General features: G+C 33.9%; 1 protein-coding gene across 2 annotated transcripts in view; it reads right to left on the bottom strand.

Annotated features, from left to right (window-relative positions):
- FAP (fibroblast activation protein alpha) overlaps positions 1 to 12,653 on the bottom strand; it is a 108,500-nt gene that overhangs the window by 59,971 nt on the left and 35,876 nt on the right. For both annotated transcript variants that reach the window (XM_007523771.3, XM_060177806.1), the window contains 5 exons: positions 11,790 to 11,842; positions 8,519 to 8,591; positions 7,709 to 7,829; positions 6,626 to 6,780; positions 1,858 to 1,961 (listed from right to left, as the gene is read on the bottom strand). In XM_007523771.3, coding sequence (XP_007523833.2) covers positions 1,858 to 1,961; positions 6,626 to 6,780; positions 7,709 to 7,829; positions 8,519 to 8,591; positions 11,790 to 11,842 — 506 coding nt within the window. The remainder of the gene's footprint in view (positions 1 to 1,857; positions 1,962 to 6,625; positions 6,781 to 7,708; positions 7,830 to 8,518; positions 8,592 to 11,789; positions 11,843 to 12,653) is intronic.

Here is a 12,653-nt window from a genome sequence, read left to right as displayed (position 1 = left end):
TTCAATCTGCAGCATCATGGTATGTCAGAGCTCAGAAGTTCTCTGTTGAAATAACTAGCTGTTTTTCCTTTCTCTGAAAGCTAATTTATATATGCTGAATTTTAAATAATTTCTAAGGGAGTTCATTCAACATAATTATTTTACACTTGAGTTTTCTCCTTATTTGGGATTTTTACACCTTAGGGAAGAATTTAAGACAAAAAACATAAGGTCAAAGCTGAGGGCTGACCTAAAGGAGAAAAGGCACATACTATATTACATAAGTAATCTCTGTTTTTGCACACTCAATTAGCTATTAACCAAGTGTGTTGAAAGCTCATCTATCTCTCTAGGCTTTTTTTTTTTTAGAACTTGACTTTTAACAATGACCATCATCAGAAGTTAAACTTCAGAAGGAAGGGACTAGACTTTTAGTGTCAACAATACTGTATAGATGTTTATTTAGTAGAATGCACACCTGGACTTGTACAGTGTCATAATGCAATGTTACTTCAATTAAAAAATGAAAATTGAGTTGAAATTTAGATTAGTGTAATAATCAGACATGACGTATACAGTCAAACAGTGTTTGTACAGACAAGGTGTCCATGAACTGCAACAGGAGCACATGGTTCTGAAGATGAACTTGCCAATTAGAACAAATATAATAAAACAGATTTCAGAGATCCATACAGTAAAGTACAGAACTGTAAGGGTATTTCAAGATCAATTTGTAGCTCTATCTCCTACTTACTATACTCCTTAAGCTAAACAAATAATTATTTAACCTATGTGTTTCTCTGTTTCAATAAGAAAATAAAATAAAAGAGGGAATGCTAACATTATGAGCTTCAGAAGTATATATATATATATATATATATATATATATACTAAGAGTATATAAAGTGCTTACAAACCACACTTGTTCAAGAAATGATAACAATTACCATTATAACTTTAGTATTTTACAAATGCCCATTCAGGCATCTTGACACCTCATATGGTTTTAACCTGAGGTGTGGAATAACAAATATTTATAAAATTTGAAGTCATTATTTCATTATCTAAAAGTGGATTTGCTTTGGCAAAGTCAGCATTGGTCTCACTTGAGTTTCATTTCCCTACTAGTGGTCATTTAGTCCTAGTTGACTCTTTATTGAGTCTGGTGAAGAGAGGAGTCAAGCCTTGGCCTATTAGGGTTTGTGTAGTTGTAGAAAGCCTACTAAGCATGACTCGGGGACTCCTTTTCTTTATCCTCTTCAACCTGAATAATCATAAAATACTATGGTTGGGCGACCTGGGAGGTTGTTGTAAACAGGGCTAGTCAGACATGATTGAGAAATTAGAATGTTCCGTGTCCTATTCTCTTCACAGTTAGCATCCAAAAAACTCAATAACCAATATGAAATTAAACTTTTTTGAAATTTGAAAACAAACTTCACCCTAGTGAAAGTCATGAATATTTACAGAAGGCTGTTATCTTTGCTTATCAGTCATGGACATTCAACAAGCATCTATTCATAAGTCCTAGACTAGAAAGTAGGCTAGACTTGAAAGAAGCCAGGCTAAGGAGATATATGCATTTAAGCTATCTCTGTCTATTGATTCTGAGCATATGTTCATGTGTCTAAGGAAAGTATCCCTTATATTGAGCACTGTAATTATATGTGTGAAAGTGGTTAATATTTTTAAAGCAATATAAAAAATGCATTTGTAATTTAAAATTTTGTATTTTTCTAGCTTTTCATGCCAATATTATTTTAGTTTGTATATACATCATAATCTCACTAGCAAAGAAATAAAAAAAACCTAAATAAAAAATTTAGTGGCAATATAATAGTCAGCTGAAAACATGAGAAACATCTGAGATTAATATACCTTGAGGCTATCATTGCTGGAACTGGTACTTCTCTGGGACCTACATATTCAGGGTAAGTGGTATCAATAATAAATACCCGAACAACAGGATTTTTAGCCCCAGCCTGGTAAGAAAATAGAGATATATAAGGCCATTAAATTCTAATTATCACCAATATGTTAAAGATATTTTCAGAATTTAGACATATATTCATAAGCTAACAATGCTAAGTATACTAATTTTGAAAATATTCTAACATGCTCAAGAATTTTATTTCATTTTTACTTGCAGGGAAATTATTTATATTGTGTCAGCCAAAATAAAAAATATGCAATTTAAAAGATTATTGAGGAGAAACTCTAGAAATAGACCAACCTTATGACCCAGCAAACTTTCTCCTAGGAGTTTATACAGAGGGATTTACACAATCCTTCTTCTAAAGAATTTACAAACTAAAAACACCTATCAGAAAAGACCTATCTATGCACACCAGTGTTCATAGTAGCACAGTTTGTAGTAGCCCAAACTTAGAAGTAACCCAGGTGTCCAATGACAGATGAATGAATGGCTGAAGAAGTTATGGTACATTTACATAATGAAATGCTATGAAGCTTAAAAAAATAATGAGGTCATCTCCTTTGTAGTAGCATTGTCAGACTCAAAGGCATCATACTGAGTAAGAAAATCCAGAAAGACAAAGGCCAATACTAAATTATCTCACTTACAGGTGGAATTTATGAAAAGAACAGTAATGGAAAACACAAGGTGAAATTTGGACTGAGTGCAGTGCATTGCACCGAAGCAAAGGACTATAGAAGGGGGAAAGGGACAGGATGAAGGTACATTGGGATCCTAGTGTGTTTCTTAGATGCCAGTCAAGGGAGATGAGATTGTACCTCCACTGACTATACTGTATGCCATTAACCCCTCAATAAAAAAGGAACAAAATATATAAGTAATTAAATATAGGATAAAAACATTACTGAAGGAACTTTGATTCACAGGGAAAAATATTTTGGATGTGAAAGTGAAGTTTGGTAGTCTATAGTTTTTTCTTTTTTTTTTTTTTTTTTACCCGATTGATTGTAACGAATAAATAGTGAATGATACTTTCTGCATTTATTCTTTAGTTTGGTCCTAGGTAATAAGCACTCAGTCTGGTCACAGTATTATTATTGTCATCCCTAAAGAACTAGGGAAATTTTACTTTTACATAAAGTGTCCAAGAAATCTGTACTAGCTTTTCTTTATTCTTTTTGTTATTATAAGTCCTTAAATTATGACAATATACATCATCTTCAGACAACTTTTTAGGGTCTCTGTCTTATTTAGAAGAGAGAAAGAGAATCCTATTGGATCCTTGTCTTCTTTTCTTTTTTTTTTATTTTTTTTTTTTATTTAAGAAAGGATTAATTAACAAAACCATAGGATAGGAGGGGTACAACTCCACACAATTCCCACCACCAAATCTCCATATCCCACCCCCTCCCCTGATAGCTTTCCCATTCTCTATCCCTCTGGGAGCATGGACCCAGGGTCATTGAGGGTTGCAGAAGGTAGAAGGTCTGGCTTCTGTAACTGCTTCCCCGCTGAACATGGGCGTTGACTGGTCGGTCCATACTCCCAGTCTGCCTCTCTCTTTCCCTAGTAGGGTGTGTCTCTGGGGAAGCTGAGCTCCAGGACACATTGGTGTAGATCCCTGGCTTCTACCATCACAAGTCATACCAATTGGGAATGCCATTATAAGCCTTTTTAAATATAACTTACTTTTTTTTTTATTATTTATAAAAAGAAAACACTGAAAAAAAAACATAGGATAAGAGGAGTACAACTCCACACAATTTCCACCACCAGAACTCCATATTCCATCCCCTCCCCTGATAGCTTTCCTATTCTTTATCCCTCTGGGAGTATAGACCCAGGGTCATTATGGGGTGCAGAAGGTGGAAGATCTGGCTTCTGTAATTGCTTCCCCGTTGAACATGAGCTTTGACAGGTGGATCCATACTCCCAGCCTGCCCGACCCCCCACCCCCCTCTCTCTCTCCCTAGCGGAACGGAGCTCTGAGGAATGGGAGCTTCAGGACACATTGGTGGGGTTGTCTGCCCAGGAAGTCCAGTTGGCATCATGTTAGCATCTGGAGCCTGGTGGCTGAAAAAAGAGTTAACATATAAAGCCAAACAAATTGTTAACTAAATGCTGAAATAGTTCAGATGAAGAGTTTTTTGGGGGGTCCTCTGTTTTGTAGATAGTTAGTAGGCCTATTTTAGGTATATTCCAAAGAGCCCGTGACTATACTAGTTTTCCCTTTCTTTCTTTCTTTCTTTCTTTCTTTCTTTCTTTCTTTCTTTCTTTCTTTCTTTCTTCCTTCCTTCCTTCCTTCCTTCATTTCTTTCTTTTTCTCTCTCTCTCTTCTCTCTTTCTTTCTCTCTCTCTCTTCTTTCTTTCTTTCTTTCTTTCTTTCTTTCTTTCTTTCTGTCTTTCTTTTTTTCTGAGCCTGACATCTGATATTCAGGTGGATCTAAGTTATTGTCTGGGGAGATGATATCATGGCTGGAAAAAAGAACAGAAAGCTGGATCAGGGAAGAGAGTAGCTCCCAAATATGGGAAAGGTGTATAAATATTGTTGACTGTAAACTCCATTAATCTGATCTGATCTGATCTAGGGCCCATATTCAGTTTAGGAGCCTATATGACCTCTCCATCCGTATAGATCTGAGCTCACATTCTGTGGTCATGAGTAGGAACGCTCCAAGCTGCCCCAATTTCAGGACCCGTCTTCCTCAGGTGGAACATAGAGTATATTGTCCAGCCTCCCTTCGGAGGATGGAACATTCTCTACCATTGTTGATCCACGTTGGGGCAAGGTCCTATGGAGGCCAATAAACTGCCCCATTCTCTGAAAGGCGGCTGGCTCTTCCTAATCTATCACTGAAGGAAGACTAGCTCTGAAATGAGCACAACTGAAAAAGTTTCCAGATGTGATTATGGACCTGTAAGCTGACTGACAGGATCTCTGAGGTTGTAGAGGCTCCTGTGGTAAATATAAATGGATAAGGGTTAGATGACTGTGGTAAACAGTTAACAGTTTGTGAATAAATCTCTGCCCTAGTCCTGCTTCCAAGTTCTACTCTCAACTCTGACACTATTTTCCCAGATGATACCCCTGGTCCACCTTCATGTTAGCTATCAAGCTCAAGCAAAGATTATTAAGAGATAGGCTCCTAAGAACATTTCTAAAATAGGCTTCCTAATTTCCTTCTACACTAAGGTCCCTACTTTCATCTGCTTTATTATTACTACTTTCTGGTTCTTATTTATTAAACATTTTGTCCTGTTTTCCATCTTACTGCATTTCAGTCACCAAGTTCCAGATACTTCTGTAATTTTATCCTGAATTCCCTGGATAGATAATCTGACCAATGCTTCATAGAATCTCATCTCTCTGGAGCCCTAGCCCAGAAACAGGCTGAGGGTATGAATCAGCCTGCCAATGCCCATGTCCAGGGAAGAAACAATTAGAGATGTCAGAACTCCCATCTTCTGCACTCCCAAAAGAATTTTGATTCATACTCCCAGAAGGACAACAATAGGAAATTTTCCAATGGAGAGGATGGGACACAGAACTCTGGTGATGAGAACTATATGGAATTACATCCCTATTACAATTATACCCTCTATAATCTTGTAAAAAGTTTTGGTACATACTGTTAAGTGACTCCTAACTGAATTTATCTAAAGAATGCCTCCTCCAACTCCCCTGTTTCACTCTTAAGATTACTTGTGACTGTTTGTTTCTCTGAAGTTGTCTCACCTCTCTGTCAAGATATTTCACCAACTTCAATAACAAAAGAAATATGAAAAATTGGGAGTCAATTTACTTGTCATTGTCACTCAACCCTTAGTTCTGAGTTTATTCGTCTCTTGCTCCTCTCTTATACCCTCCCCCAAATCCAATTTCAATTACACCTTATATTCCAAGTACCAAATATCTCACTTCCAAATATCTCTAGTGTTCTTGCAATTCAAAATAACGAAGACAAAAGAACAAGAAGTGTACTCTAAATTAACGTCTACTCCATGCATAAGAAGAAATTTTATGCTTTATTCTCCCTCTTTCTGATTTTTTATGAGTTAAATTAGGGTAAATGATCCTTGTGCTCTATGACTTGGCCATTTTACTACCACACACATAAATCTGTTTCTTCGTAGATAAGACTGAATAAGATGTACATATGCTAAGAACTCGAGAATGTTTATGCAAGAAGTATTGAACATATATTATACCTAACTTGCTCAAGTAAGAGACTAGGTTCCTAAAACCAGATATACCTTATACATCCAGAAAAGATCATATTTTATGCCTGCTTCTACCTGACAGAAATACCAAGTTCAACATTTATATTTCCCAATCAGTTTGAATTTATATGAGAACTTAAGAGAGAATTGCAAACAGAACTTTACCCTGAATTTGGAGCATGAAATGTGAAAAAAAAAAAAAAAGAAAGAAAGAAAATTAAGTTAAACTTGTTTTTCTTCCATGATCTAGACCATATGTTTTTAAAAGATTCTGCAATAGATTTTTCAAATACTACTTCATCCAGCATAACCAGATGTCCAAAGCAGCAGATGTCCACATAAATAATAGAGCACAGTATAATGTTTGCCTTATAATGCACAAGAGCAAGAGGCTCTCCAAACTTGTTGATCCCACCTCTAGTCATGGTATTGGTTGCTCATTTTTTACATCAGAAAAGTGAAAGCATTTACTAATGGTACTCAACATACCTTTGGGTACGGAATATTAATTGTTCTAGGATATTGTTCATCACCATAATAGGAATATGCAATAACTGGTATCTCTGTATCATTAAATTCTACATATGCCAAAAATTTTCCATTAGGAGACCACCAGAGAGCATATTTTGTAGCAAGCATTTCCTCTGAAAAATAGATACTAATATATTAATTACAATTATACCTTATCTTAAAATAATTGTAAGGACATTAAAATACATTGTCAATAATCATTTATTGATTGAAATAATCCAGTTATTGGCAATGTGGACTAGGAAGTATATATGGACTTGGAAACCTTTTAAAATTTAGTTAAGGAGGCTAGGCAATAATGCACATGGTTAAGTGTATACATTACAGTGCTCAGAGTCCAGGGTTCAAGCCTTAATTCCCAGAAGCAGGATGAAACTTCAGGAGGGGTAAAGCAAGTACTGCAGGTGTCTTTCTTCCTCTCTCTCCCACTATCTATCCATCCACTGTCAATTTCCCTCTCTCTGTTCTACCAAATAGAAAATTAAAGTAAAAAAAAAGGAAAAATATTTCCACTGGGAGTAGTGGATTTGTGTGAAGGTGTTGAACCCCAGCGATAACCATGGTTGGAAAAAAAATAATCCAGTTAAGTACTAGATCTTACCTGACTAAGAACAAAAGTACAAAAATCCCTGGTATGTCAAAAATAAGAATATTTTTATATAAAACAAGAATATTTTAAATAAAGAAAGAATATTTTTCTATAAAGCAAATTCAGTTGTTTAATTTTGATAAATAAGACTGGTCAAGAAAAAAATGAATGGAATGTACTACAATAGCATATAAGGATATAATAATTTAAATTATTACCATAAGTTTATAATCATAATGACTGTTTCTACTATTCTTCTGATAATAAAATTCTGTTTTTCATTATGTATATCTTGATCATAATTAAGTTATTGTTCCTTATCTAATGATAGTTTCCAAAACATCACTATTTACCTGAATAACATACTATTTATTGAAATTCTCCTAAATGTATGTAATTATTTTCAAATAAAGTGTTAAAACAGAATTAATGAAAAAATGAATACAACTTACCTTCATAAACCCAGTCTGGGATTCCATTAAATATTTTATTTTCTTTTCCATTATATGTTATTTGAAAAGGTGGGTCTTCTGGCCTTTGTTTCAAATACACATTATTTTGATAGACATAAGCCTAGAAATTGTTATAGGTTAACTAATAAGGAGAAAGTTTATAAGAAAAATGCAGGTACATGTATTAATATTAATCCAATACCTTTGAAAATAGTGACATCCAGAAGTAAAAAGTTACACCAAAAATATTGTTTTAGTAGATTAAAGAAATGTCAGCTAATTCACACTAGCATCAATTTTTATTTTAAAATCTGTCAAATGAAGATTAAAGCCTACTATCTTATTAATTACATACTATCCAAATAAATAGTTGTGTATACTGACAGAAAGATAAATAAATCTCTGAATATTAATAGTTAGCCAGATCTAATCTTTATTTAGAGTCCTTAAATAAGAGTTTGGACAAAATTTCATGTTGTCTGAAGATAGTCTGGGAAACTTGTGAAAACCATATTTTTTCCTAAGCTTTCTGGCACAACATATTCTGGCTGAGTATAAGGATAAAGTTTTTGACTGTGATATTTAAAGAAGTATATCCATGAACTTGAGATTTTTTGGAATTCTCAGATGAGTTTCAATTTATCAAAACTCTTCCCATTTTTAACCACTAGAATAGTCGTGAATGCATTTGCTCCTGTTCCCACCCCCCCAACCTAACCTTTGAACAGGGAAATTTAACAAAGGCCAAAATCAAACGGCTCCTCTTTTATTTAAACGGTTAAATACTTGTATAATACTTATAATACTTACTAATTTACTCCCAGCAGGTGACCAGCATAAATACTGAATTGGACGAGGAAGCTCATTTTTTCTTACAAATTCTCTATAAAGAAAGGAAGAAAAAAGAAAGTCCTAGATAATTAATTTAAAAAAAAGGAAAAAAGAAAAAAGAAAGACACCTTTATCAACAACAACAAACTGAACAACAATAAAAAGGAAGAACTATCCTCTCTGTTTCTTCAGATCCAAAGGAGAAAATGTGGGAATGTGGTATTAGAGTCTACATTCAGTTTTAATTATTCATGAGTTACCTAGAAGTCACTTAACTTCTCTGGGTCTCAATTTCTGACCTTTGTAATGACTGAAGAGATATAGTCTGTGAAAGTGGAAAGATCTCTAGAAAGTAAATAGTAAAACAACTTTTTTTTTTAATTAAAAAACCCCACAAAGTTAGAGTGACGATATATCTTTTTTAGGTCCTAATTAAATTCAAATCTTTGAACTCTCAGTACTTTAAAATTTGTACATGCCACACTGAGATGGTCGCTAAAATGCTTTCCAGCTCTAAAATTCTATAATTGTACTGAAGTTTAGTATGTACTCTTCTACATTCTCATTCACAACCCCCATCACTGCGAATGCATATGCATTTCAAATCTTTGAAAATAAGATGCCATTTGACAATCTCCCCAGGGATCTGACTTGAAATCAGAAAAGGAAAGGAACATCTGATCTCAAACTAAACTGAAAAACAGACCGTATACTGGGCAGTTTGCCTTGTGCTTGCAAAGTCCTCCACCCATGAGAAAATTACAAATATCCTATTGGCCAAAAATCTCACTTTGATGCTGAGAATCACCCTGCAAATACTCAGTTGACTGACTTGCATTGTAGAGTTTTTGTAGTTCTGTAGCAATAATGTGTTGGTATTTTTGTAAGTGTTAAAGAGCCACGGGATGCCATGCTTAAGTTTTGACTATATTCTTCTTGAAGGTTATATTTGATATTTTATCTAAACTGCTTTCATGGGGAAGCAAAACAAGACCTGTTTCCAAGGTATAATTTGAGAAGAGAAGCCTCAAGAAAGATTCCCCAGTCTTCCCTTCCTCCACCTCCAAAATCTTTCCAATATGGACTTAACACTTATCTGAATTTCTGCTTTACCCATTTTTTTTTTTTAACCAGAGCACTGCACAGCTCTGGTTTATATGGTGTTAGAGATTGAACTTGGGATCTCTGAGCCTCAAATGTGAAAGTCTTCTGCATAACCATTATGTTGTCTCTCGGCCCTCTGCTTTTCTATTTTTTTTTAAGTTAGTGTACCAGTGAGGAATTATAACACATATCACCTTAATTTAACTTGTTAGGCCATGCAGTTTGATGTTTAGTGAGTGCTTAGGGAAGATGACATTGTATAGATTATATAATTAGTTTTGGTCAGAAAATAGATGCTCCTGGAGGAAGTTCACTGGTGCTACAATGGTTAGTTAATGAGTACCAACCCCTGGAAGGTCAGGAACATAATGCAAAAATATTTGAAAGCATAAAGGAATGACCCTGGAAAGGCAACATTCATGCAACTTTTAACAGTGTAACTTTGATTTAGGTTTGCATGTTGTGGAATGATCTGTTTAATCATTAGATAGTGCTATGTTGAAAAGTTCAGTGCATATTATCTTCATGATTGGCAACTCACTACAGCAGTCATTTTCTGAGCTTTCTAAATGGTGACTAGTATGAGGAAAAAAGCAGAGAAGATTTCCTTATGAGGGCTGTCATCTCAGGATTCCTTCTCTAGCCTGAAAACAAAGTCATCTTCATTTTCACTATTGTAGATTTTTATAGACCTTTCAGAAGCATATCGAAGACTTGGAATTAGTGGTATTCATCTTGCCTTGGATTTCAACAAACTTGTCAACCCTCACTAAATTATGCTATATTTATCTGGCAAAAAAATTTTCGATGGCATATTCTATAGCTACACAGCAAAAGAATTGTTTGATTAAATTCATTTCATGAGAGATCAGTATTTTAAATTGTTCTAGGCCATAAAGTTTATGCATGGTTAAAATACTGGGGCTATTATCTTCTTTTTTGGCATGATGTTTACTTTGGAAGCTTTTTTAAATGATGAAAATAAATAAATAAATAAAATCTAAAGTTTTTTTGTATTGTAAGAATAAGATTTCTATCTCTTTAGTATAAAAGCTTTTTGAAAACGTGACTGGTACACTAACACCCCATATATGCTTTTAATAATGTAGTTGCTCAAGAAATATTTTTATCTTCATTATAATGGTGATACAAAGATAGAGACTTGGTGTATTTTAGATGGATTTAGGTCATTCTCTATGAAGTACTTCCTATAAAGTTTCTATTTGATAGTTTAAGACATTTATAAAAGATCAGTTATTCTTTTCTGAACATTTACAAGAAGCAGATATATACATTTTTTTCTTGAATTTTTGTGTTCTTACTAGACAAAAGAGGAAATAGACCATAAGATTTTTCAATACCTCTTCAAGCCATATAATTATTTTTCTCTTTTATATAACAGCAAAGAAGCTATCACATTAAGATGAGTTACTAAACCAATTCATTGTCTATACTTAGCCAGAGTGATTTTTTTTAAGTACAAAGCTGATCATGTCATTTCCCATTTAAAACCCTTCAGTGATTCCCTATTGTCATCAGAATAGAACCTAAATTCTTTTTAATGGTTTCCTCATTACTATACCATGCTTCTTGGCCTTAACTCATTCCCAACCTTACACCACCTCCCACTAGTCAGCCTGCCCTCCTCCAATTTCAGTTCAACTGACCTACTTTGAATTTCCCCAGACAACTATAAGTTTTCTCTTCCCTTTGAACTCCTACCTTTTATTTATTTTTCTGAGAATTAATTCCTTCTGTTCTTCTGTTACCTACACATTTGCTTAATTTTAAGCTAGTCTCAATATCTTTAAAGAAAACAAAATCCTTGAATGCGCAAATTCCTATGAAAATACCTATTAATGTTCTCCTGTGTACATCAAATTAGCTCCTGATTACATATAATACTATATGCAACATGAATGATATGTAAGGGTTGCTACATTGTATTCTTTAGGAGCTAACAAGAAGAGAAAAAAATCTTTACATGATCAGTGTGTTCAGTATAGTGTCAACCATAGTAGAGGTAACTACTAATAATGTATTTCCATTATGCAACTAGTTCAATTTGTGGAGGTTGAATCCACCAAAACAAAGTGCTGACTGTATATTAGATTTAAGTAATATTAACAAATAAATGAAATCTTACCCATTGGTGAGGTCATAGATGTGATATGTTGCTGTATAAGAGTATCTCCAAAGCTTCAGGAAGAAGTAAAGTTACAGTTCTTAAAATGTTTGTATTGATAACATCTAAGCATCAATCATTCAATTCAATATAATTCACATAGTAATTAGATTCATAGAATTCTGGATTATAACAGGATTACTTTCAGAAGCAATTGGAACTAATTTTAGCGGTGATGTAACTCTCACTTCATAGGAAAGCATTTCATATATATATGAAATAGAAAAAGCTTCTCAATACATCAATACATTCTATCCTAGGGACTTTCCTTTTATGTTCACTTTTGCTGAAATAAATCTATTATGGCCTTGAGGTATAGCTCACTGGGCAAGACTCTTACCTTGCTATACACCTGTCTTTACCTGAACCCTGGCACCACATCATAGTGCTATAAACTCATGCTGTATCTCACTTTGTTTATTTTAATGAAAAGTAGCTCAGAGTGGTGGAATTGTACAAGTATAATAACCAGCTTACACACGTGTAGTTCTTTTATTTCTGACAAAGTGAAGATCAATGTCCCTGAATTAATTTTGTTTTCCCTCACAGGAAAGTAAGAAGTTTCTTCAACTTGATGATAATGAAACAAGAATACCAAATTATGAATTTTATGTTTCACTTATGCTTTTTGGGCTCCATTAAAATATACAGAAAACTACAAAATATCCTTCTCTATATATAATCAATTATATTTATAGGAATTTTTTGATTCAAATACAAAATTATATTGAACATATACAAAGGGAAAGTCTACAGAAACTTTTTGAATAATTGGACATAAAGATAGATTCTAGCTGATATTTTTGTTTGTTTGTTTATTTGTTA

This window comes from Erinaceus europaeus, chromosome 18, assembly GCF_950295315.1.
Source record: "Erinaceus europaeus chromosome 18, mEriEur2.1, whole genome shotgun sequence".
Taxonomy (NCBI): domain Eukaryota; kingdom Metazoa; phylum Chordata; class Mammalia; order Eulipotyphla; family Erinaceidae; genus Erinaceus; species Erinaceus europaeus.
Note: the sequence above shows the minus strand (reverse complement) of the source record. Positions and strands in the feature narration are given on the sequence as shown.